This window comes from Ammospiza nelsoni, chromosome 16 (assembly GCF_027579445.1).
Source record: "Ammospiza nelsoni isolate bAmmNel1 chromosome 16, bAmmNel1.pri, whole genome shotgun sequence".
In the NCBI taxonomy this organism is placed as follows: domain Eukaryota; kingdom Metazoa; phylum Chordata; class Aves; order Passeriformes; family Passerellidae; genus Ammospiza; species Ammospiza nelsoni.
The window spans coordinates 7,987,268-8,014,912 of NC_080648.1; the positions used below are offsets into that span (position 1 = coordinate 7,987,268).

The 27,645-nt window shown below is 37.1% G+C and overlaps 1 protein-coding gene across 3 annotated transcripts in view; it reads left to right on the forward strand.

Moving 5' to 3' along the window:
• GABRB2 (gamma-aminobutyric acid type A receptor subunit beta2) overlaps positions 1 to 27,645 on the forward strand; it is a 133,940-nt gene that overhangs the window by 21,054 nt on the left and 85,241 nt on the right. For all 3 annotated transcript variants that reach the window (XM_059483784.1, XM_059483785.1, XM_059483786.1), the window contains one exon: positions 24,252 to 24,472. In XM_059483784.1, the coding sequence (XP_059339767.1) occupies positions 24,252 to 24,472 (221 nt within the window). The remainder of the gene's footprint in view (positions 1 to 24,251; positions 24,473 to 27,645) is intronic.

Here is a 27,645-nt window from a genome sequence, read left to right on the forward strand (position 1 = left end):
GGGTGGCTGGGGAGGAGGTCACAGCACCAGCCCGACAGAGCTCAGGCAGAGTTTGGACAACCCTCTTGGATACACAGTGTGACCCTTGATGTCTTGTGCAGGGTCAGGAGTCGGGCTTTGGTGATCCTTGTGGGTCCCTTCTAATCCAGAATATTCTGTTATTCGCTTAAGGAAATATTTGTCTTATGTATCGTGAAAACCTCAGTATAACATATATTAAGTCTCCAGAAAAATTCTTGCATTCCAAACCTCTTCTGGCACTTTAGAGTTGTCACATAATTCCAGATCTATACTCCTGATGAAATTATCACTTTTACTGAGAGCAGACTAGTTATCATCAATGTGTGCGTTGAGCTCTGTGGGGCTGTTTTCAGGGACCAAGAGCTGTGTAGCATCCTCATGGCATGTGCTGGAGCTGATGGGAATTGGGCTTCCTGGGCTTCCCAGGAATTACTTCTTGTATCTCAGGTCTGAATTGGAAATTGGAAGTAGTGACGAAAGACAGAAGTGTGTTCTATATTAGAAATTGTCACCTCTGCTTTTGGGTACACACTCCAAACATGTGTTTGCAATGCAATTAAAAATCACTGTCGTTTCAGAGGACCTTAATTATATGGAAAGTGTGGCTCGAGAAAGCTTCAGTATCTTGGTAATTGACTTTGGATTTAAAGTTTAAAAAAAAAAGTATAAGTGAAGTGAGTCATATAAAACCAGCAGGCTCTTAGGGATGGATGGTTCCTCTAGACTACAGCTGCATGCCTTAATCCCCTCCTCAGCATCAGTGTGGACTGGCTCCATTCCATAAATAGACCTCATGGTAGAAAATTTTGTCTTTATTTCCACACTTCATTTGCATAATATCTCAGTGGAAATGTTTTCAGTTGAGATAAGAATGAAAACATTGGAGTCTGAAAACTGTGAAATACACATTTTAGAGCAGAAGCCATTAGCTTTCATGTTGTCGGTTTTTCTTAGCTGATGTTTAGTAGTCAGAAAAGTGCTTTGTTTCTTAATTCTACTTTTAATTTTTATGACAGGAAGTCAAGTGATCCAAGAGCTAAAGAAGTGAATGAAGTTTAACAAAATAAACTCGAATTAGTGACATCATTTTATTGCTGTGAGCAATGTATAACTGATTCATGATGTGATGAGACTAAGGAGAGAGATCTGTTTTGTCTGCAATCTCTATGAATTAATAACTGATCTTACTGGCCATATCAACTGTGTTACCTTTCTGTCCTCATATTTTATTTTATCTGGACATTTTGGAGATGAGAATTTTAGGATTTTTTTTTTCAGTGTTGAATGTGGATCTGTTCTCTTTTTGGGAAATTGCACCTTTTCCTCTCTGGTCACATGTTTAGTTTATAAACTGGGAGGTGTATAGGAGGAATTAAGTGCTCTAAGCCAAGGTTCAGGTTTTTCATTTATTCTTGCTAACCCCTAGCTAACCTTTGTAAAAAAGAGAGAGAGCTGGGTTTTGCTTTGAGCTTCTGGCATGCTCTCCTTCTGAAGGTCACCTGCCTTTGCTCCCCACCCTTCGGTGTGGGCTTGTGACCTGGCAGCTGCTGCCTCCTGTTTTCAGGGAATTCACCTTCTGGAATGTTCCCCATTTCTTACTCATGACTTCTTGTACCTTTTAGTAGAGAGATTGTTGAGGATTTTCTGATGGGAAACAAGAGCTGTGGTTTCATGAGCACATGTCTTTTCAAGTTTGCAACATCCTTAGAAGCAGGTGAATGGTGACACAGGTATGTGTCAGAACCACACAGAGTTTGAGGGTTTCTTCTTTTGAAGTGTGTTATTCTCATCTACCTGCCATATTCTGAACCTTGTTGCATAAAATGCATGTCGAGACAAAAGACAAAATGTTGGTTTTAAAATGTAAGGTACCTCTACTTCCTACTGAGACAACCAGTAATTTCTGGAGCTTTCTGTTGTGCACATGGATCCACAGTGTTCCTGTGGATGAATTTGCATTTTAATTCAGAAGTACTACAATAAGAAAGAAGTCAGCTGGCCAGTGCTGAAAAGTGCAAAATGACACCAGGGAGGTTGGTTTAGAGAGTGATTTGGATGAGGGAGTCAGACCTATTTTAGAAGGTACATATAGGTACTTTACTGAGCACCACAACAAGAGGAGGCCAAGCAGGTGGCCTGTGGGGAGTCAGACAAAACTGATGACTCAGATGGAAAGAGCTATGTATAATTGAAAAGCACAGCATTTCTGGTTTTTGAGGTCAAAGTCTGTGAGGATGCAGCTTTGGAAATTTGGAACAGTTGAATGGTGTGATGTGCAATGGACCTTTTCAGGCATAGACCATTCTTTTATTATTTGTTTGGCCCAGTCCAAGCCTACTGGGGCTTTAATGTGCAATGAGAGTTTTAGAGCACTGTCCACAGGCAATAACATTTGCACAGTAAAATTTGTGCAGTTACTGCTGTCACACGAAGAACCTGAGGCAAGTGGACTTTGGGAAAAGGCATGACTCTGTAATTGTATGGATAAAGCCATTAATTACCAGCAGATTTTTTTCCAGAGCTATTATTATACATCACAATTTAACGTGTAACACTGAGGAGTTGAAATAGACACTGAAACATTCCTATACAGTCATTAGTAAAAGCAGCAGGGATGCCAAGAGCCATTACGTTGCTGGAAGGTGGGAGGTAAGGAGTGCGGGACACCTTGCTGTAAGGCTCCCAGTGGCTGTATGGAAATGAGGGGACCTGTACAGGCACGCACTTCAGGAGGTGTGAAACAAAAAAAGACAGCTTGAACAAGAACGAAGAAGATATTTAATAGATCCTTTCGGTTAAGGGATGAAGAATGATTATGGAGGAAGAAAAAAGTAATTTTTCAGAGATCCTGCAATAGAGGAAGAACACAACTATGTGAAATTTGTATTACAAAAAAACCCAGCCTTTAATGATGTTACCCAAGTGAAATCAATGACAGGTGATTTATTCAAGTTTATGTACCGTTTGTTTTCACTGTCTTAAAGGCTATAATAGTTTATATTTCACAATAGTGTTTTATTTTTTGGATGTGTGGGGTAATATTTTTTGCCTGGCCTAAAGCTGAGTAGTTTGGCAGTTTTAGCTCTGGTCTACCCATATTTGTGGAGAAAGGGATAAATTTTTTGCAACTATTTACATTCTTCTCACTGTAATATTTTTTGTTGTCTCACGATAAATCTTCAGGCAGACAAAGCTGCTGCTTGTCTGGAGGAACATTGAGATTAGAAATTTTAGTGGAATCAATATGCTTCTTCCATGCTTTCAGAAGTATTAAAAAGCCTTGAATAGCAGTAGTTACAAATCCAAAGCCTCAGATAAAAGTAAATTAATTTTTGACCTCAGTAACAATAAAGATGCTGGCTTTTCTTTGTTTTTGTTTCCCTCCTTTCTGCATGATCCTCCTTCTTCACTCATTCAGTGAGGTGAGGAGCTTGCAATCTTACCTGAATTCCTGAGAATGTTCTATGGCAGAAATAATCACAGTTGGGAAAATCTATTCCATTCAGAGTTTTATTAAATTTTCTCAAAGAAGAGTAATTTATATAATAAATGCTCTGAAGTGGCTTTTAGGAAGTCTTACTTAAAGGACGGGAGATTCAGAAACACAAATGTCCTGTCGAGCCAAAGCAGCGCTCAAAGCAGCACACAGGGATGGTCAAGATAGACAAGTCTGGACTTCAAGAGCTGCTCGAGCACCATTTTTAAGGGGCTTGGGGTTTGGTTCTGGTTTTTGGGTTTTTTGTTTGTTTTTCAATTGACTTACTTCTGAGAGCATTTGCATTTATGTTAACTAGGGTAAAAATTTGGTGATTGGAGAGTCATTTAGCTTCGAGGGAGAATTCATGCGAGCATCTGGTTCTGGGAAGAAGACAAACATGTTATTTAGAGATTTGCATTGCCCTGCAAGGCTTCTATTAGAGGAGACATTAACTGAAAAGCTGCTGCTTTAGCAGGCAAAAGATTTTTGATCACTATTTTTCTGTAGATGCTTCAGAATTTGGTTTTGCATTGCTCAAGAGATAATTTTCTTTCAAAGATTGCTTTTAAGCATATTGCAAAAGGAAATGACATTTTATGAATTACTGAGAATACTACAGGACACTTCCCTATCCACCCCTGTAGATTCTCAGTGGCCAAATTATCATGTATATGCTGTACGTTAATTTCACACCTAATTTGAAGCAGGAGGAATCTGAACAGTTTTATGTACTCTAAAAAACATATCTTTATTGTGGTGGAATGATCCAAAATGGTCAGAAGAAAAGAGGGAAATGACTGTGGATTAATTTTAGCAGAGGGAAGGCATTTGGGTTGGTGGTACTGCAGCACCTGTGTTTAAGGGTCTTTTCTGTTTATTATCCTGCTCTGTTTCACACTATGAGTTCATTGGCATTGAGATTAGGATTAAAGCATTTTATTTATGACTACAGAAGTGTGGTCACCAATTTCTTTTCATATGACCTTTTCTGACATTTTTTCCCCTTTGATATGTGGCAATCCCCAAGTTTTTACACTTGGAGTTTTTCACAGTACCTCATTAATATATATCACCATGCTTTGAAATTAAAACTTGGCATTGTCTCTGCACCCTTTGTGACTGTTACATTTTGCTACTATTATGGGATTTCTTTCTGTAGTATGCCAGTAATATCACTTCAACATTTCTGCAGCAGTGGCAGGTTTTAAGTTATTATTTTCAGAAGTGCTTTAGACTTTTTGAAGTATGTGAGACAGAAAAATGAAAGAAAGGTGTTACATTGCATTTTTAGAAAAATGAGTAAGTTCTGTTCTCATCAAAGCTCTCTTCTTATCCATAGAAATATGAGTGAGAAAATAATTTTGGTTAACTTTGCCACATAGTCATGTCTAAGTGTAGTCATGCAGCAGTAACATTATTATACATCTCTGAAAAAGAGTTTTCTTTGGCTCTCAGAATTCATGTATTTAGTATCAGCAAAGGTTTCCATCTGTTTTGGTGTTATATGCACAATGATTTTTTTTAAAAATGAGACAGACCTGAAAGGATAAGCATATTTTATGGCTAGATGATGCTCTGAACCATCTTGAAATGGTTTGGTAAGAACCATAGGAGGTGTTTTTTGCCCATAACAGAATCTATTTAGCTCTGACATTAGTAATGCAGTATTATCTGAAGACAGTCAGGTCAGCTTTTAATGAGGCAAAAATTACCAAGAAAAATGGCATGTAATGTTCTGGAAACAAAAAAGATAGATAGACAATGGTTTTGCAATTGAAAATAGATGCTACCAGCTGTTTTATAGATTGGTCACTGGGGCTTTAATGTGAAATAATTAACTTGACCTCACATAAGGTAAATTATGCTTTTACTCTTTGAGTGCTATGAATGAGAAGCCCTTAGGAACACAGAATGAACTGCAGGATCAATTTTTAAGTCTGTCTGGTGTTGTTTACTTTAGCTGCCACATTACCTTATGCCACAGGGAGTATAAAAAAGGAAATAACCATCCCTTATCGAGACAAGGAAAACCACAAACATGTAGCACGTGCAATTTTAGTCTACCTCGAGAGCATTAGTGGTATTTTGGTGTCTGCTGAGATAAATTTAAGTATTGTTAGATTTCAGGTCAAATTCTAGCAAATTTTAGCATTTCCAAGTTATATAATGTATTTAATATATTTCTGCTAGCAGGGAAATATAGTGAACTTAGAGAATGCCTTAACTGGGTTCTTCCTGATCCCAGAAGTTTGTAGAAGGCAGAGGAACATAACTGAGGTTTAATGACCAAATGACCAGATGAACATTAGACCATAAAATGAGGTCTGCATAAAAAGAGAAGAGGATAAAAATGCCCTGGGCCTAATCTGCTCTCCCAGATTAAAAAAAATGAAAGAAAACTTAAAATTTATCAAGATTGTATGCTTTGGAGTTCCTTGAGAGGACCATTTCAAGATTTCATGTCACATTGCTTTCACAGCACCACTTATTAGTCTGAGCTGGATGGGTGCTGATGACCTAAGTTGTCTCTTAATAACTGATTAATAGGAATGATTTTACTTGTAACAAATTTGCTGCTTTCACTTATTGTGTAAGCTCCCTGAGAAATTACTCATAATTCAAATACAAACTGAAAGACAAAAATAATGCCATAGAGTTCTGTGCGATATAGTGGAGCTTGAAGTTCCTAATAGGAAGAATTGAAGCTATACAGTAACATTTAATTCTAAACATGAGATCTGTGGTAGTTCATTAGAGGAAGCTGAATGACAATTGTACGGAAAAAATTGAACTATTAGAAGCAAGCTTATAATAATCAACACTGCCATGAAGTTTGTAATGTAGCACTCTTCTATCAGTTACTGAAATGAACATGATTATCATTAGAACAGTCTTGGTTTTCCTTCCCACGACTGTCTGTATATTGTCTGTGTTTTGCTGTGAATATGCGTGTGATTTAAGCTCCCAAATTTCAAGATATTTTCAGTTGTTAAAATGTGAAACAGAGCTTTTGTGTCTTTGTTCTCAAGCACCTGGTGTCTGAGTTATAGTCAGGTTTAATTTTTTCTCCATTCCCCTGGACCACAGGGGAATCCTTGCTTTAATTAGTAAATTGCTTTTCAGTTATCTTTTTACACAACCAATCCTGGTTGAGTTTGCATTGCACTGTGGTGCTTATCCACTCTGTCAAGTTTGTGTTGGGAAACCAGCTCACCAGCTGTTAGGGAAGAAAAGCAGCCAGTTGGCAGCTCTTTGTGAAACCTGGAGGTGCTTATTCAGAACTGAAACGCTGGGCTGGGAACTGGTGCACAGAAAGGCTCAGGATCTTCAGCTCCTGATGGTGTGGCACTGCTGAGCCCAGCTGCCCTGGCAGCCCACAGGTCACTGTGTGGGGCAGAGGAGATGCTGCTGCCCCTCATTTGTGTGCCAGGAGCCAGCAGTGGCAGCAGCCCTGGGCAGACCTTCCTCACCAGCAGACTTTTGTGCGAGGAGGGCCAAGAGCCTCTGCTGTCACTGAGGTCTTGTCCTCTGTGGCTCTGGAATGCCTGATGGGTTTCCATTTTCCTATGAAGAGTCATTTAAGCTACCTTTAAATATGAATAAGTGTTTGTGTCTCCAACAGCACTATGCAGCTGTTGCTCTCCCTGCTTGCCTGTGCTCTGTGTGTTTTAGGGTGGCTCTTGATGAGCTGGCACTGGCTGCAGTTTCTCTTTTTACCTACTGCTGCTTAGTGAGATCCATGGGCAGGCACCAAGGCAATCACCAGCAAGCCCTGCCTTCACAGTTCTGCCTTCTTTTGCACTGCGATTCCCCACCCCAAATCTCCATCCACCTAAAGAAATTGGAAAACATTTCTGAAGGTACAGCTGCTTCATGACAGGTGAAGCCTCACTCCAGTCATCTGCTTTGCCCTTAGGTGAAGAAGGGTTGCAGGACCTTTTCAAGGAGTTCATCATAGTGTAAAAATTCAAAAACTAAACATTTTTAAAGTCATGCTTCTGAGACTGAACAAATCTGAGTTACAAGAGCTTTGAGGCCCCTCCTGTGCAGGAGTGAGGAATAAATAACAATTTAAAGGCAAGAGCAATCTCCTCTGTTTAGTTATGTGAAGTCCTGGAAATATGATGTCTCCATGCCCTCTTTTTGGCATCTAGAATACCTAATTTGGAAGGCTGAAAGGATGCAAACTCTTTGTGCTGCTGGTATAAAGCACATCCAAGTTTTTATGTGCTAGCAAATGGTGCAAACCCCAGTAGGAAGGTGTGCCTCTCCTGTAAGGTTAAATATTTCTCCATTTTGTTTCTAGTTGCTCTGCTAAGCTGTACTATAAGGTAGGGTGAGTCTTAGTTTCTCTATGTGCCAAATGGCCATAAAAATATAAATCTAATGTTATTTTAAGGCTTTGCTGATGTTTATGTGCTGGGATTAAATGGTGCAAATGCTGCAGGTTCTGTGGGCGGTCACTTCAAACACTGCAATTTTAGAGCAGCACTTTGGAGCAACTGTTGCTCTGTCATAGTAGCAAATATCAGATCAAATGATTGAATCAATGTACCCTATTCAGTGTAGTAGAAATGCCATTTGTACTAGAATATTGTCATTGGAATAATGTCCCTTGCTTTGCATGTGGCTTAGCTGTGCCTTGGCATTTAATAGCAGCAGGAGACCATTGTCCTCTAACAATGCACTATTTCATTGACATTATCTCTTAAGTAACACATATTGCACAAAGAAATTTTCAGATGGGTTTCCTTCTATACAGAAGACAAAGTGTTTATGGTAGTTCATGCAGCTAATTCTGTTGATCTGCTTTTTCCCTTCATTGGGATACGTTTGTGTTAAGATTTTCTTAAGGTATTAACAAATGAAGAAGGAAAATTTTATGATGATTTTAGAAGAGTGTGTGTGGGATCTTAAGGCTTTAATTAGAAAGCCACATAGCTAACCTTCTCCTTTTTGAAAGCTGCATCATGATATGGGGTTGTCTGGTTCTGTTGGTCCTTTTCTGTTTTGGTTTTTTTTTTGGGATTTCAGCCTCGGTAACAGCCAGGCTTTTGGCACAGATGTCACCCCTCACTGCATCAGGTCCTGAGTTATGCCATGTGTTATGATACCAGACTTCCACGTGCTGCAGTAGTTTATTTGCCTGTTTATTTTTCTTTTTTGCCAAACTTAAAGTGGTTGGTGTAAAATCATCTACTAGATTTGGAAATCTAAAAAAAAAAAAAAGAGAATAAACTTCTCAGCCTGTTCTATGGCTGAAATCTGAAATATTATTTGTATCTGGAGATCTCTGTAGAATTACCTATATTCTCAAACCCCACAATTTGTGCTCATCTATTCCTGTATTTGCCTCGTTGCAATTTTTCTTCCTTGAAAATGCAAATATGTGGTTTATTTTTGTGGAACTAATATTGCTAATGTCCTGTTGCTATCAGGTTTGTCCCAGATGTGGGGTACCCTTAGCCAGTTGCAGATAACTTTGCTTGGTGTAACAAAGTTATATCTTTAAAGAATAGCCATGCAGAACAGGAGGTGCTAAGTCTGCAATAGATGCAGAAAAATCCACCAGTGAAAGATTGGAAGCAGTCTGTCAATTGGAGGTACCAAAGTGATTTCATAAATCTTTATTATGTCCATGTTTAGGCTTGTTGTCCATGTGTAGCAGAGGCACCTCTTGCTTTTAGGTGTGATGTTTGGTTCTTGTTCACCAGACATATAACAGGGTGAGGACTTTGGGTGTTGTAACTGACATTTTCAAACTTGCTGTTTAAGATGTTTTGGATTGTTGCTCTTTCAGACTTTGTATTCTGTGCTGCAGTCTGGAATTTCCTCAATTTTCTCATACCAATTTTGCGTTGCAATGTGGAATATTGTGATCTAGGTTTCAATAACTTTTTCATATAGTCATTGAAATACCACTTTACGGGAAGACAGAAGAGAAAGAGATTATGTAGGCAAATGGATCATTACAAGAAAAATAAAAATCAAAATATGAACAACTAATTTAAATGAATGCATAGAAGCATCCAAACATCAGTCCCTAACCCCTATTAACTGTTAATAAAATATTGAAAATTATCTATTTTATTGAAATTCTCAATGAACCCTTCCACATGTGACATGATTAACTCATTTTATAAATACCTATATTGCATAGCAATATATCTTTGAGTGATTGAGAAAGTGACCTGGAGGAGGAAGTGCTGTGAAGCGACAGCAGCACTCAGCTGTACATTTTAAACCAAAAGATTGATAGATGAATTAAGATGTGCTTTCCAGCATTATTGGCTCTAGATGCAATTTGGATTTTACCTGTGGATTTGGATCTGGGTTTCAGCATGATTACTGCTGAACTAGAATGGGCAGGCCCCTACTCTGCTGCTAAAGACCACAACAACCCACTGGGGTTTTGTTCTGCTCTACTCCTACAGCAAGGCTGGTGCTGCACTGCCTGGAAATCATCAATGTCAAAGAGAACTCTTGACTGCATAATGAAAGTGCTGGCCCATTTACTCTGAACAAAACCTCTGAAAAATCTCCATGGTAGCTACATTTTCCATGATAGATTATTAGGAAAACAATGAAAAGAAATTAATTTGTGTATTTTTTTATCTACTTTAGGTATTTAGCTGTATGTGAAAATGTCCACTTAATATATTTCAAGTCATATGCACCCATGTAAGTGTGGGTAAGATCACTGGCTTTCCTGTCAAATTTTGTGTAGAAGTAGTAGATGGAGATTTAAAAATAGTGTTTCCTTGGGGTTGGTGCAACAAGGTCACCACGAGTCTCGTGCACTTACATGGCACCGATTTTTTCACACATTCTGTTGAGCTGACCTTAGGAAGTTAATTACTATTTAGTGACATTATAAAGTGATCTCAAAACTGCAAGTTAATAGAAGTACTGTGATGTACAATGCTTCTGATAGTGCCCTGTGTTCTTGAGGTAGAACTTTAAGACACAAGTCACTGAAGTTCAAGAGAAAATAACAAGTTTCGATTTTTTTCTTCTTTCTTAGTTTATTTCCTTTTCTCTTTTTGATTAGGGATGGCAGTTGGAATAATTCACTGCTGATTGTATGATGGCACATTGTCCTAAGCAGAACATTTTCCATAAACATTTGTTCCATAAGTAATTTTAACTTATGTCAAATACTTATGAATCATCCTCTTATCACTTACAAAAAACAACTTTTAGTCTTCCATCTGTTTCTCCTTAATTTTCAGCTTTATTATACAAGCAATTACAATTTTCATCTTCTAAAAAATTCACTACACAGTTCATTTCCAACAGAAGGTAAATGAATAAAATTTGTTTTCTTTAGTATTAGCCTGTCTGTTTTCTATGCTTGGCTGGCAGCCAAGAATATTGGATTTCAATATTCAGGTGTTAGAATGTGACTTTTAATGTTAATAACAGATAGTATGTGTGGATATTGTGTAAATTATCCAGTGACTGGAATCTGAATCCTCTTTTACCCCTTCTTTTTTGTTTTCTGTTTAATTCTAAGCAGAATGGTTAATTATACTGAACTAAGATGAATGTGAAAAATTGCTATTGTGCTACAAATAAGCATGAAGTAATGAATAGACTGAGGTTTCCCTATTAAATAGGAATTTCCTGTGAGATTGGGCTGTTCTTGAACGTAGAAATTATAAAATAACCTGTAAATAGTAGCTTTTCCCAGCTCACTCACTGCAGTTGTTGTATTGTCATGTTCTAAAGTCATGGAAACCAATCTGTTGTGGTACTAAAAAGTCATGATATCCTTAAAAATGATACTCAGTAATTTCTGTCTGTTTCATTGTAACTTCATCTGGGTAGAAGAGGAGGTTAAATTTTAAATACGTGATGTGATCATAAAAGTTGAGGTCTGTGATGTGGAGGGGTACATTTTTGATTAAATCATCCAAAGACTTATTTACAATTATACATTTTTATATAGCAGAGTGCAGAAAGAATTTTTCTTGCTAAGAAAAATTAGAGAAGTTCAGGGCTGTGTAGTTTTTTTTGACTTTTATTTCCATTTGAATCAAAGGAATCACACACAGGTAAGGATTTAGAATAGACTTAGACTAGGGAATAAAAAATGTATTTACTGTTTATTTAACTGATTAATGGGTACATTTTTTACAAAGTATGATAGCAATGTAAATAAAAAGCAAATGAAATGAAGTACAAAAAGGCTTTTCTTGCACTGTGATCTAGAGAAGTAAGGATCAAGATAAAACATAAAAATCATACAGAATCTAATGAAGAATCCATTTTTTAAGTGGCTCACATTTATCTCCAGTTCTGAGCAGCTCCGAATTGTCACTGTCTGCGTCAAAAATCCCTGGAAGTTTTGTTTGGGTTTTTTGTGGGTTTTTTTTTTGTTTGGTTTTTATTTTCAAAGCCCTATACTGAAGTGTATCCATGATTTCACTAGGTGCAGGATTAGCAGACATGTGAACTTTGTTGCCTAAAATCTCTGATCCTGCATGAAACTGAAGAGATAGCTGGTTTTGCATGAGAAATTACCTGGTTTGTCTTGCTTGGTACCAGGGGTTTTTTTGGTTTGGTTTTTTTTGTTGTTGTTGCTGTTGGTTTTTGGTTTTTTGTTTGGGTTTTTTTGTTGTTTTAACACTCTTCACAGTATTGATTTAATGAAGTGCTCCTTTGTAAAACCCTAAATGATATGCTTAGTTTTAAGCACTTAATATTTTCCTTAGGAAAGGTGCTTTTATTTTATAGGTGGCGCTATTATTAGGTGTTTTATTATTATAGAGGTACTATTGACTGTATTTACTTTCTGTTTGTGCAAATTTTGCTATAATTAGTTTTAGGTATTTTTTCCTATTTAATCTAAAGAGTCTTTAATTCTCCCAGGCTCAGAGTGTATCTCCAGCTGTAAATATTCCTTGCTGAATAGCTGAAACAAGCAGACACGGAATTCATGTTTCAGTGAGTTCCTAAATAATTGTGTGTGAGAGCGCTGCATTCCAAGTGTAATTGGTTAATTGTGAGCTGCTGTAGATAATCATGTTATGCCGTAGGCCAGCTGAGGTCTAGCTTGACTTTTTGAACACTGCAGAGATGAGGAGATAATTTGAGAGGAGTACTTAATTGTAATATTTGGTGACATTAATCACAAGTTGTCTAATATAAGAAATGAAGCAATTAATTTGGGGTGTGCTCGTCTCAAAGCGCTCATGGAACAGCCCAGGTTGGGAAGGACCTCGAAAGATCATATGTACTTGCTTATATTCCTTTTTCTACTCTCTTTACACCCACTGAGGGGAAAAGAAAACCAAAAAACCACTACCAAACAAACAAAAACCCCACCAAATTGTGCACCAGTTTTCTAGATAAGAACCATGAGCTAGAATCTGTGTCTGGGCAATATTTTTATTAGTGAAATCTCTGCTAATACAACATACTCCAAGGATCTGCAACATCCTGCAGTGTTCAGGAGGAGACCTTGGTACAGGTAATGAAGAAATGTTGCATCAAGCAACGCAACAAAAAGAAACAGTAAAAAACTTGCCTTGATATAGAGCAGAACTTCAAACCAAGTTAAATGCAAATAGTGACAATAAATGAGCTGCTTTGAGGAGAATCAAAACAGGCATTTTTAGGATCGTGTAAGTGCTGGTTCTGATATACTGTTTGGAATTAATACCTGCTGCTTGTTTGAAGATTTTTGCCTAACTTTAGGATTGGCTTAGGTATTGGGATAACACAGCCATGAGAAAACATATACCTGTTTACAGGAAGATTTATTCAATAGGATTTTCAAAATCCTTTATGTGTTTATGATTCAAGTTGGTGTTTGAAAACATAGTTTATTCTCATAATGTTTGTTATATTTTAAGTCAAAACAAAAAAAGTTTCCATGCTAACAATTTTTAGTCATTGTGTTGATTTAATTTATGTCTATATATCCTCTCTTTGTACTTAAATTGATGTTTAGGCATTTGGGAAGAAATAATATTGTTGCAAGAATATAACACGAGTGCTTTTCTCTAGAATTATTCCTTTTTTTAAGATCTACAACCCTTACCTAATCTACTCTGTATGTTACTTATTATAATGAACGCAGATACAACAATTATTTCAGGAAAGCATTACCAACAACAGAGAACTGTGGGTAGAATTCCCATATACCAATCTCATTTGCCAAACAAAGTTTCTGATAAATTTATACCTTTAAATACCTTTGGGTATGGAACTCTTGTTTCAAAACAATTGTACAGCTATTCTCTTCTCAAGAACAGGGCAGAGCATATGGGCAGTACTTAGCAATTTATTTATTTAAAAATTATTCTCAGCAGTGTTCCTTTTCTAATTATTTCACAGCAAAGAAAATTTCAAGCTTCCTAGTGGTTGGTTATGGGTTAGCTAGAAGCAATAACATGGAAAAACCTCAAGGCCTGTCTGTAAAAACAGAGAAGGGTTTCTTATCCATGGTGCTGGTATCAAATTTGGGTTCTGTTGTGTTTGCTTATAAATGTGGATCTAAATGCTTCCTCATTTTCCCTCTGACTTTCTGGGAAAGAATGGTGATCAGAATTCAGGGGTAGAGTGTTGATAAGCAAAGCCCAGTTGGTAAAAAGTGTAGTGTGTAATGCTGGAGTGTTAGTGCTTACTTTCTTGCTTGCTTACTTAATGGGAGGGAGGAAAATGAGGAAGAGAAAGAGAGAGGCTGTTTCACAGGAGTCAGTTTTCTGACAAGTGCATTACTCAGGAATTAACTTTTTAAAATCAAACAAAATCATTCTTAAAGATAAAATTTTATAGAGCTTCTTCTTCCTTTGGACATGATGGTGAATGCATATCAAAGAAGAGTTTCTTTAAAAAAAAATCCTAAATTTCAAGTAGTGTGTAGCAACATAAGAATATGTTGTAAAGCACTTTGGTGACTCTTGAGACAGGAAGCATGCTGTTATCTTAGGGGAATAGATGTGTCATCAATCAAACCAGTGAACTGCTGGATAAGAGCATTTCATGCATGGGTTAACCAGCTGCTAGCCAGTAGATATCAAATCGATGTGTGCTGCTCCCCAGCTAACATGGAACGTGCTCAGGCACAAATCCTATAACCAGCACATGGGGTCATGGCTACAAATACATGAGCTACTGGAGGTTTTGCTTGTCTAGCACCTGCTAAAGCCCTGCACTTATTGCTGTGGCTCTGCACTTATTTACTATGGTCTAATAATTTGGGAGAAAAAGCAAAGCATTTCAGCTAATGTCTTTTTGAACCTATTATGAATAACATACTTAACAAAATCTTTATTGTTAAGGTAGAAAATCCAGTGTTGGAAATTCATCAGGACTGATGAAGCTGCCAGGAGATGAGTCATTATTTTCAGGACAATCTCAGTGGAGTCATAACAGAGCTTTTTTGATTATTTTTGTGTCTTTGCATGCTTGATTTGTTTTTTATTTTAATTTCTCTCGAAATTTTTTGTAGTAGGACTGCAAAATAGGTTTGATATCTTCTGACCATTGGAGGGAAGGGGAAATAATGGTTCTGTCATAAACAAGATGACCTTTTGCCAGGTCATCTTATGAATGAAAGCATGTTTTGTGTAAGCTTTAGGGAATGTTTGATGATTAGTTTCTCCTGCAAATTTAGTGTTTGTTTCTGATCCATGGATTAGTTGGTTTCCATATCTTTATCTTAAATTTTTGACTATTTTTAATGGAAGAATTGACACGTTTTAAGTTGGAATACGTCCTTGGAGTTCTTTAAAACAGAGCTTGTTGACTTGGTTAATTTTGATTTATTTCCAAATATATAATGATGTGAGAATCATTATCCAATTCCACATGTCAAAAAAGGGGCCAAATGTATTATTTTACCTGTGAAAAAATGACTACTGCTTTTGGAACCCCTGGTTTAGTGTTCCTTCAGCTGTGAAGAAAAAGCAAAACCCTTTCTCAAGGGGTTCTGAAGTATTCATAGAGCTCTGATTTTAATTTTCCAGAAATTTCAATGAATGTCAAGTGTGTGAAGTAGAGAGAAGGCAGGAAATATTGTATCCAGACTGCTGGTTTGGATGTCCAGATGGAAGGAATGATGTCAAGCTGAGTCCCAGCAGGTTGTGTAAATGCCTTCCAGTACGAGTAGCTGGAGGGAACTGCTGTGGAAGTTGAAAGTTTGCTCTGTGCAAGGTCTTAAAATTGCTTAAAACCCATCCATGTGTCTGCCAAGTCAAATGCATTTAAAGTACAATTATAATGAAGCAGCTTGGTTTAAAATGTGATCTGTGTTTCCTGAATAATTTCCTGGTGCACTTATATGGCTATTTGCTAGAAGGGCTAAAAAGCATGGAACCAGTGATATTTTTATTGCCATATCCCCAACAAGAAGTCTGACCGGGGGGGGAAAGAAAAGTATGGCATCCTTATTTTTTTAAAATAGGCTGGATTTGTATTAATGCTAACTAAGAAATACTTTCCATGTCATTTCCATTTACCATATACCTTTCATTCCCTGAGAAAAGGTTCTCTTGGGCCTTGTTCTTGATCTTTCCAGCTGTAAACACAGTTACGTCCACTCACTCACTGAAATACAAGGCTGACTTGAACCCTGGAAGAAATAGTGAACCACAAAGGAGGTGACAAATTTTGAAGGTTTAGATGAGGTATTTAATCAGACACAAATAAATAAACCCATTTGGTAGTAAAGGATGCCAAATTAATTTTTTTTATTATTTTGATTCTTGGATTATATTTCTGAACTGATAGTACAAGGGTAGAGACATTATTAGCTCTTGATGAGAAGATAGCTTCAGTCTTATAAAATATTATCAGGATTGTTTACAAAGTATCTATTAACAGTGTTGAAAGTGGGAATAAATTATTTAATTGCATAGAAGCTTCTTTGGCACAGATGGAAACCTTGAAGATGAAGAGAGAAAGAACAAAAATAGGCAAAAATCATGTACTGTATAGGAACAGGGAATATTTTCCTGAGGAATTGTTGGTGCCAGTTGAAGCATATAGGAAATAGTGAACAATGGCTGCATTCAAAACCTCAGTGGTAACAGAATCCTGTTGATTTCTAAGTGTCTCAAATAGTAGTGAGATTAAAGAGTGGAGGCAATTGCTGGGAAAATGACACAAAAAGACTGGAATAATAATGCACTAAACAGAACAGATAAAAGTGGTAGTGTGCAGTGGCTCTAAAAATCAGACAATGGGTATTTTGAATCAAACTGAAATTAAGTTGCAGTCACTGCTGGATTAGAGTGACCATCCTGATTTTTCCTTTTTGGATGATAGGGAGCTTCTTTCTAAATGCAAGTAGCAGTTTCATTGTTATTAAAGTTTTGTTCTAATCCCTTTTCAAGAGCTTTGAAAGCCCTGAGCCACTTGGTCTGACCTCACAGTAGATCTTGCTTTGAGTGTGAAGATGAACTGGAGGAAAATACAGTTTTGTGACAGAGGCACTTGTAATGAAATTTCTGCTGTGAGATATTCCAACAGGTTTTGGCTTCGAGCCAGGAACAATTTATAGTATAATTCATTACTATTAGAGATGCAATCTTTTTTTCCACCTGTGGATTTTTCATTTTTTTTTTCCTAGAGCATAATAATAATTTTTCTTTCATCTGAATACGTCATTTATTCTCTTGCAGTGTCTCAACTCAGTGTATTCTCTTTGCTGAAGTGTTGCGCTGTCATGCAAATTGGACCTTCTAGCTTCCACAGGCTTGTCATCACTGAAAGAAATTATATGTATTATAATAAATTGTCATTTTTACTTCAGTGCTGCCAGTTCTCTGCAGTGCCTGACATTTTTGAGAGGAAACAGCCTGTCACATTGTGGGCTTCAGGGAGGAGATCTTTAAAATGCAGAAGGTCTAGGTGACATGACACTGTTGCTTTTTTTTTTTTTTTTCATCTTCAGGCTCCTCACTGTTGAAATTTCATTAAATCTGTACACAAAGTTGCAGTATGCAAGAGATTATTGGCTGAGGAAGGGCTGAATCAGGGTGGCTTGTCTATTCTCACAAGATTGATGTGCAAACCGGGAGGAAACGCATCAGTTTGCGGTGCAGCCTCTGGCATATTGCACCACGGTACAGAAACACTTGTGGGGATGTTTCTGGGGAGATTTGTGCTCTCCAGAGCCCTTTGCTCCCTTCAAGGTGTCAGTTTGTTACTGCTGGATTAATGAACCGTTTCGGAGAGCTGGGAATCGGCAGGGCAGAGGATGAAGTGTTGTGGAATGTGACAGTGTTGAACAGGAGGGAGCTGCTGCTGCTGCTCCTCATGGGACTGGGGAATGGCATGAGAAAACTGCCAGGTCACCCTTGCCTAGAAACAGCTCTGTTTCCAAAGTGCATGTGTTTGACAAAGATTTAGAAGAAAAAGGGAAAAAAAAAAAAAACCCACAAAAATGCCAGGAAAATCAGAATAAAAATCTACAGTTTAGTACATTTTCCAGATGTTACTTGCAATGATCTGGAGCAGCATTAACTTGCAATTTTTTCAGTCTCTGAATGAATTCTTAAGCCTTTGTTGTTTGTGAAGGAACTTAGGAATCTGTAAAGCGTAAGGAAAAAGAGCATTTATTCAAATGTTATGCCAGTTTAGTTCTGCATCTAGGCAAAACTTAAATTCTCAGATTTAAGCCAGACTTCATCTATCAATAACTATATTCTTACCTGGAATTTCTCCCTCTGCCCCCTCCCTCCCCCCAAAATATCAGACACTCAGGGTTCTGGTTGTTGTTTCTATTTTTTCACTCGTGAGTCTCTTCTGCAAAACAATATCTTAGGCCACCATCTGCTCACACCAACCTTTCAGCTGGATCTCCAGTTCTTCTTAACCACAGGTTTATTTCCACTCTACTTAACAATTATTATAATTTTGTTGTTCTTTAGTATTTTCAACAAATTCTCTACTATTTTGCAAGGCAATTATATAATATGCTATAATAGAAACAATATAAATATGATTTCTGTTGAAGGTATTTACCTTTCTGAAGATCTGTCGAAGTGTACAATAACATAGGGAATGATCTGTGAGCTCTGGGAAATAACTTGAGATACCCAAGTAAAGAAAACTTTGAAACTCAAATATAAATCAACTTTTTTATGGTGGCCTAAAATATTTTATTTTACTTCAAAGACACAACTAAATAATAATTTTGTCTCAGGCAGAAAACTGCTGTTTTCATAACTTCTTTTAAGTGAGAGTAGTTGCATTTTTTCATTGTACTCTGAATTTGCTTTATTCATCTGAGACTCCTGCAGTGCTGTGTCAGGATGATGAGATCCTTTAGAGGAGAACAATCTCAGGATCTCAGACACATGACTCTCTTAACCAAGCAGCAGTTAGATTGCACTTTCCACTCCAGGTTCGCTTTAATCAATCTTCCTCTTCTTAACAAGAGACAGCAAACCAGAGGGAGCTGGCAGAGCTGTGGCAGAGCTCTCTGGTTTCAGTGATGTGCACATTGCTGGCTCAGAGCAGTGCAGTGTCATGATTCAGTCTGGTGACCTGTCAGAAATTCAAATCAACTGTCACAGAGTCTTGCTAAACTAATTAAGGTTACAGGAAACTTATCAGCCAGAACTGCTTCAATTCATTTCAGTGCATGAAATCCATTGTACTGTGAGGCTGTGCCATTATCTAAATCACCATGGAAAAACATAAACATAACACAAATATTATAAATATTGGCTACCCTCAGGAGACACAGATTCATGCTCTTGATGCTGAAATCCTACAGTCTCTTATTTCAGATTTCATATAATCGGGGCCAAAACTTTCCTGCTAAGGAGTCAGGCTGTGCTGACACTCATTTGGCGTTCATACCCAAGCCTCTTGCTTGATTCTGTAACACTTTTTCTGAGAGCTGTGGTGGGAGATAAACAGCCTATCTTGGCTGCTTTGCTCAGCTGACAAATGAGAATTGCTGATGAATAGTTCCAGGACAGTTGCAGAAAAATAAATGGTAAGCTTGGTGTTGGGAGCTTCTTTTTGGAAATATCGTAAACTTGTGAAGATGTAATTCCCATCAAGGAAAACTCCCCTAGTAAGTTTTAGGAGACTCAGTTAAATACAAGTGTTTCACAGATTTAAAGCCAGCTTGGGAAGTTGGATTTCATAGACTGAGAGAATTCAACTTGAATTCTGTGTAAGGTTCCTGATGTCATTGTTTGTGGCTTTTTTATGTGTTTTGAGGAATATTTTTTTCATTTTAAAGTAAAGATTTACAGAGTGTGAAAAATATTTTTTTCTTAAGGGCACATGACTATTTTTGCGTTTCTTTCGTATCATACATTCCTTCAACCATTCTTTCTACTTTTATAAGTCACTTTGTGGTGTCTCCAGCATTAAGCATAATTTTTACATTATGTTTTCTCAATGAGAGACTGAGATGGATAATTTTGAATCAAACATTGTAGTGGTTGGTTTTATTTAAAAAGAGGGTTGAAAAGATTGTCAATTAGCACTTTTAAATGTTGTCAACAGTTTTTTAAATGTACATGTTAAATAAATATAGTGCTCAGGCAAAATCTTCAGCTTCAAGCACCTTCAGAAGGGAATTATTTTCTTTTAAAATAGCCATATGTGGAAATGTAGTAAAACGTTTTTATAAGTTAGTAATAACCAGGAATGTGATGAGTGGACTTAAGCCAAACCACAAATGAGTTCTCTGTTCATTACTGCAGAGCAATGATTAACAGCATCTTCAACTTCACTGTCTTACACTGTTTACAATATACAGAATGTATATTATATACATTAGATATTGTATATTTCTTTTGCATTTTTTTTCCTCTGAAGTTTCTTGTTTTTATTGCTTCCAGTGTTTCAGTAGCTGTTTTCTAGCCCTGTTAATTCAAGTGTTGGTTACAGTTTTAAGCTGCAGTGTGAATCAGTCCTGATTTGTGTAATGCAGAAGAAGGAGCTTTATTTTAAATGTGTTTTCTCACATTGGACTTTATTATTATGCTTTGAAAAAATTTACATCTGGTAGAGTCTTTTGCATTAGACACCCACTGTCATTGTGAATATTCATGACCTCTATTTCCTTTTTTGCCTTGGTACTTTTTCCAATATAAAAAAGATCAGCAATATGTCAGTTATTGGCCCATGGGTAGGTTTAGCCAAGGCCTGTGTTCTAATCTTTTGAAACTAATAATAGGCCCAAACTGATTTTTCTTTTTTTTTGCTGAAACATTTATTTGAGAGCATGAATGAAATGTCAGAACATAAATAAGAATGCCAGTATTCCAGTATTCAGATTTGATGCTTTCCTATCCAGTATCTTCTGTTACATAATTGAAATTGATGGCCATTCACTGACACCATGTCTGTCTGTAATACTTGTATTTATCTAAATAAAAGTTTAAATCCTCAGTGTATTTAAACTTCCAGCAGCTAAAATGTTTGAAGGCAACCACTGCAGAATAAAAGTAACTCATGAATATGCTAATACTAATGAAAGTGTTTGATAGTTTTTTATTCATATGGAAAATTATGCATAAACATTAACTTTGTCTTATATTTACTGCTCTTTTGTTCATTGTATGAAATAAAGAAGAGGGAAAGTGGAAAGGTGAGGTGAGGAAAAGAGACACCTTTTCTTTGATCACAATAGAATAGGGGTAACGATCCATTTTCTGATGCCTCAATTTTTGCTCTGGACAGAACAAAAAACTTTATTAGATTTAGATCTAGGCAAACAATGGAATAATAATGAAATAATTAAAAATAATGAAACTCTACAAAATTGATAATATTTACAGAAAATATGTTTGCTTCTTTATGTTCTAGGTTTTTCTTGCAGCTTTGTCAACACTAATACAGTTTTACACAGCTTTTCATGTCCAGGGCAACTGAGGAACCTCTTTATTTCTGTGGGAGAAATGTGTCTGTGTGGCTGTGCTGCAAAGTCAGTGCCTTTGTAGTTTATCTGTGCAATGGTTTGCACTGACCCCATCATCAGGAGCTTTGGGCTTGGAGTTCTCTCAGCTCAGTAGAATTAGTCCCTTGTGCAAGGCTGTGAAAATGAATTTGCTCCTGTTTCCTCCAACTTACACTGGTTCTAAGAGTCTCATCTTGTTAATTTAAAAGGATGCTAAACCTTAATGAAATAAAATCATCCTTTACTTCTATTTCTCTACTTTTGTGTGCCTCTCTTCCTAGAGACAAGATATTTACACGTTTGTTTTGCAATTTATCCCCAGAATAGAGGGGAATGCCCGTATTTAATGTGAGTTTACCAGACTTTTTTCTTGTAGCATTCCTAGATGAGAGTGTTAGTGTCAACATGTAAAGGATCTTGGGATACTTTAGGGACATCTTATACCAGCACACCTTTTTTGAATTACTCTTTCATTTGGGATTTTGAAAACAGATGCCTCTCTCCTTTCTAAGGAATAGATCACAGTTTACATGACAGGTTTTGCTTTTTTCCTATCTTATCAAATTCACTTTGAAATATGTAGCTTGGAACATCTTTGGGGTTTTTTAAAATTATTAAAAATAAAAACCTAAATTCAAAAGCTTGTGAGAATTTTATAACAATTTCAAAGGAGTTCTATTTTGACCATTAGAAACTCCAGTCACGTCTGAAAACTAGGGCCAACAGATGACAAATAATTTTTAGTCAGAACACCAGCTCTTTCTGGAACACAGTGTGTTTGATTTTAAACTCCAGCCTGGTGACTTGGCTTTTCTTTCAGCTCTGCCAGTGCTCCAAATTTACAGTTTTATGTAATTCACTTCTATGCAGTGAACCATGTATGTTTAGGGTTTTTCCTCCTCTTCTTTTCCTCTTTTACTGAGGTGTAAAAAGGAAAGCATGTTCTATGCATTTGTGCAGAATATTAATACATGTAGGTTATTCCTTGGAGTAGAAATGAAATGCAGCATTCCAAGGATAATAGAGAATCAATTGCTATAGATCATTACTTGATGATGTGATATATTAGTACAATGAAGACTAACAAATTATCCTACTGGAGATTTTCTGGTAGCTGGTTATGAATCAAATCCTGCAGAACAGTGATGAAGCATAACAGTAAAAATCTTCAGATGTAGGTGGAATGCTCTTGCAAGCTCATCTCATCCTGACCCTGGTTTCAGATCGTTAAAACTGATCAGGTTGTAGAACAGCACCAGGTGAATATATTTGGTAGTTAAACACCTGGGAAGGCCTGTTTGGTGTGTGCCTGCTTGAGCCCCTGCAGAGCGGCTGTGGTGGCTCCTGGCCAGAGGTGCTGGGGCTCCAGGCATGGCCAGGGGTGCACAAGGGAAGGGGATTGGCCTGGAACCAGTGCAGGCAGGAGCACTGGAGGGACAGCAACACCATCTGTGGTTTGTGCTGGGCAGGAGGAAACGCAGTCACTGCTCACAACAGAAGGTGTATTTCCCCCTGCTTCACTGACAATTGAAGAGGCATTTTCAAGCCCATGTACGTGGGCTCTTCTGGAGAGGGATGAGGGGAAAAAAAAAGTCTTTCCTCCCCTGAAATGCATATTTTGCAGAAGAGGCAGGGTCACTTAGTTTCAGGGTTCTGTGTCATTGCTTACGGAATTCTGCTGAAATAACCACAGTTCTCACAGACCCTCTCTAGTTCAAGGGTGGGTATTGTACATTGTAAAGAGAATAATTACAGCAACCCAATTTCAGTGATTTCCTACTGGGATGTTCTGGGAAAGTGCAGAATAAGAAAAATTTATTTTTGTATTATCTGAGATATTCTATATAGTGTTCTCATGTCAAATATCCTTTTAAATGAGAATGCTTGTAAAATACACTTGTGGGATATGCTTTTAAAGTAGTTCAGCAGGAGGATAAATTTTTCTTTTTCAACTGTAATAAAAATGCTTTAAATAGTGGACTCTCCTTTACAATATAAAGCGGGGAATAAGAACTAATATTGCCGTTTATGCAAGTCTTTCTCCACAGGATTGCTCTCAACATATTTTTTGGACTATTTGTAGAGGTTTTTTTTAGCATTGGCTAAATATAATGATTATTCTGCATCTGGATATCAATTTTGACAAAGGTATAACCTTTGTAAATACGTTCTTTAAAAAACCAAGAGGTCAAAACATCTCTGAAGCACTGTACAATGGTGGTCTGCATCAAGTACAAGTCTCATAATACCATGAGTAACTACTGAGGTGCTAGGTGTGCTCTCTGAATTGTCCCCCAGAAGTAAGCAGACTTACTTCATCTGTAAAATTAAGGCTAAGTATATAGCTTAGGAACCTTACAAAAATTCCCATTGGTTTCAGTGCCCAGGGAAAAGTTAACAGACTTGGAAGAAATTTTAATTTAGGGAAGTCTTTGGATGGTGACTGCAACTTCAGAGACAGAAGGCTTGATCCAGAACTCTATTGGATACAGTGGAGACCCTGAAACCCTGAAATTAAATTTGGATCTGTGAATGTTCCTTATTTGTAGAACTCTTAGGCTTGTAAATTGCTACAGGCTGTTCAATGTCTACAGTTTTTTAAATTTTATTTTTAAATATTGAAGTGAGAACTTCGAAGCTATTAATAAAATTTAGATGCCCCATCTTCTTTGTGTTCTCACTGCTGTTATTACACCCATTCAAAATGTTCAGTACCATAAAAAATAAATCTACTCATGGAAATTCTGAACAGAAATGTTTGCCTTTAGGAACAGTTACAATGAATACATGTGTATTTGCATTGTCATTTTTTTTGCATACGTATCTTTCAATGCAAACCTTTTTTGGTTTTTTGTTTTTTTCTGCTCACAGGACTATACCTTGACCATGTACTTCCAGCAAGCGTGGAGGGATAAGAGGCTGTCCTATAATGTAATACCTCTAAACCTTACCCTGGACAACAGAGTAGCTGATCAGCTCTGGGTGCCTGATACCTATTTCCTGAATGACAAGAAGTCATTTGTCCATGGTGTTACTGTGAAGAACAGAATGATTCGTCTGCATCCAGATGGAACAGTCCTTTATGGGCTCAGGTCAGTATGAACATTCCTAACTCTTCTGCCTCTTAATTTAAAACCATGATTAAAAACTAAAAATAAAAACCTTGCTCTTTTTTGTTTGTTTTTTAATGCTTTTTATTTCTGTGTTCTATATAGCTGATGATATTCTAGGAAAAAAAGTATTCTAAGCTTGTATTCTAAATCTAAGGATTGTATTTTTATACAAATTTTTGAGATAAACTGCCATTTTTAGTACAGTTCAGAGACTTGTATTAAGAACAAATAAGACTGTAAATATTATTTGAAATACTCATTCTGGATTAAAAGCCTAGTTTAGAACTGCTTCTTCAAAGGAATTGAAATATGAAATACAAAATGAGGATTAGAGGAAAAAACAGAAAATGTATATGACAGCTGAACTGGTAGTTTAACTGATATGCTTTAAAGATGATTTTCACTGAGATGAGGTATGACTTGAAATGTTTTATGGTCTGTTGTTGTTCTGTATGACTGTATGGAGAGGGGTGACTGGAGAAATGAACCAAAGGGCTTCACTCTTGAGAAGCTCTGAAAACTTGGGAAATTGTCTGCTTAGTGATGTCAGCAGGATAAATTATTGCTGAGAAATGGATTTAAAAATAGAACTGAAAAAGGTGACTGCCAGTGCTGTGTGGGTAGGAAGAAAACAGCAGGAAAGCATTGCCTGGGTTAACAGCAGGAAATGCTGCAGAGCTGGGGATGGTATTTACCAAAGTTTGTTGTGTCCAGTTGTGTTTTCTGTGGGAGCAGTTCAGGCTCTGGCACTGCGGCTGTGAGCAAGTCTGGAGTTTTTGTGCTTGTTCAATGAACCAACAGATACTTGGTTCCATGAAATGCAGCTGTAGTGTAAAGTGAAATATAAACCAGCTATATAACACATATTTATATTAATGGAGTGAGAGCCAGCATAACAATGGTTTGTTTTCAGTTTAAGCTCCTGAAATCATGATCTTTATTATTTTCTTCCAGAATAAATTAGAAATAAATATCAAATTTAATGTCTTCAATAATGCTAATCTTTTTGTGCTATTTGTGCCATTTTTTATTCTGAGTGCTTAAGCATCTGTAATAATTTCTGTTTTTTTAAAAGGTTGGTAAACAGTAAGTAGAGCTCACAAAAAATTGTCCATAGAAGAATCAAGTAAGAGAAAGTTTTGTTTTCTGGGAGTTTTTTTGATGCTCGTTGGTTTTTTAAAACCCTCAAAACCTTTCATGAAATAGACTTTGTTTAAGGTTTTGAGGATTTTGTTTGTTTCTTTTCTTTGAGCTGAACTGATGTTGATACTGCTTGATTGTTTTGGGTGAAGCTTTTCCTCCTTTTCATTCAGCATAAATAGCAAAGCAGTTTTACTGTCTCTTATGAGATGCACTAAAGTGAAATGGTATCTATTTTTCACTTTAAGCTGTTTAATGTAATTAAAAGAATCATTATTAATGATTTGAGCCATTATTTCCCAGAGTTATTTTCTTCAATACTTGCAATCCCAATATGTTATCCAAAATGGTTTTGGAATAATTCTAAAATGGGATTTTTTTTTTTTTCTATTGTAGGGCTGGTGCACGGCTCAGAGTTAAAGGTATTTAGGCAGGTTTTTTTCCCTAGGTAAAATAATTTCACTTTAGGAGATAATTTTCTAGTATTCTGGTATACCTAGCAGTCTCATATTTGAGATTATCGGTTCTTACATCTCTTTTAAGACTCCACTTGGTGCATTTTAGAGTGCTCTTTGCCCTGTGAGCTGGCAGAGGCTGAGTGCTGGCTGTGAGTTGTGCCTGGGGGCAGGGGCAGGGTGAGTGTCCCCGAGGCTGGGGATGGCATTTGGGGACTGCAGTTGCCTCACTGCTGTGGCAGATCTGTCCTTGGGCAGCGCAGGGGTGAAGGCACTGCTGGTTCTTGTTGTTCTGGGGTGGGGACTGTGGAACACAGCAGGTACCTAATAGATGACGTGTAAGAAAACCCCTTCTTACAGGTCCTAATTCTTGATGAGCCCCAGACAAGTATTGTGAATTGTAGAATTGATTCCTGCTCCTCAGACTCAGCCCTGTAGGGCTCAGAAAGGCTCTGTGGCTAAAACTTCCTTCAAACCCTGGGCCGGATGGGGAATATGCACCAGTGGAAATACACCAGGGTTATGTGACTGCCCATGTTCTGCTTTTGCCTTCCCTGGATCAAGTGGCAATCAATGATCTCATTCTAGCATTAAGGTTTTAATTTTATAGCTTTAAGTAGCTGTATCTATTTCATCTAAATTCAACTCAGATTTATTGTTATTTCAAATGTCCACATTACTGATATATTTAATTCTTGCTTATTAGTAATTCCCACATCTTAAAAATGCCTGCTTAGTTACATTTCTCACATATCTAAAACCCCCTATACACTATTTATTCTGAAAATCTACTGTTGTTGCTGCATTAATTTACTTTAACTTGTACTTGCAGTCACACATTCTCACTGTGGGATTCATTTTTCTAGACTGAGATTCCTTTAAGTATCAGTCTGAAATTTTTCACCTCCCTATACATTTATTTATAAACATCATAACATACACATATGTATAAATGTTGTTGTGAATTTGGTTGCATTTACCTTGATTGCTGTAACCAAATCCATTGAATAGCAAGTGATTTCATCAGTATAAATGTAACCATCCCTTTCTTTTGTGTCCCTACATTTAATTTCTATTTCATACTGCAAGCAGTGATCCCTTAACATTGTTCTCTTTGTTTCTGTGAGCAGAGCCCACACATGTTCATGCCACATCTGGTTAGATTTGATGTTGGGAAGGTAAATTTCAGGAAGGACTAAGAGGCAGTTTTGTGAGCACCTGGATTATGCTGCTGCAGAAAGAGGGGAGAGAAAATGGGAGAAAAAAGAGAAATGGCTCAGAATAAATAGCTAATAATGGATGGAGGCATCTAAATGGCTGGGATGCTGTCCACATAGCCTGCCTTCTCCACTGCAATAGCGCATTAGTTAAGGGCATAACTAAATTTTTGACCTTGTTTTTACAGGGAACATGACATGCTGGCTGCTTTTAGGTTAAGAAGGACTTTTATTTCTGAGGGATAACTGCCAGCTATTTATGTTTTGGGAAAATGTTTTATTTAGTATTTTTTTCATATTCCATCTGTCAAGAAAAATTATTCACTGCTGCCAAGACCAG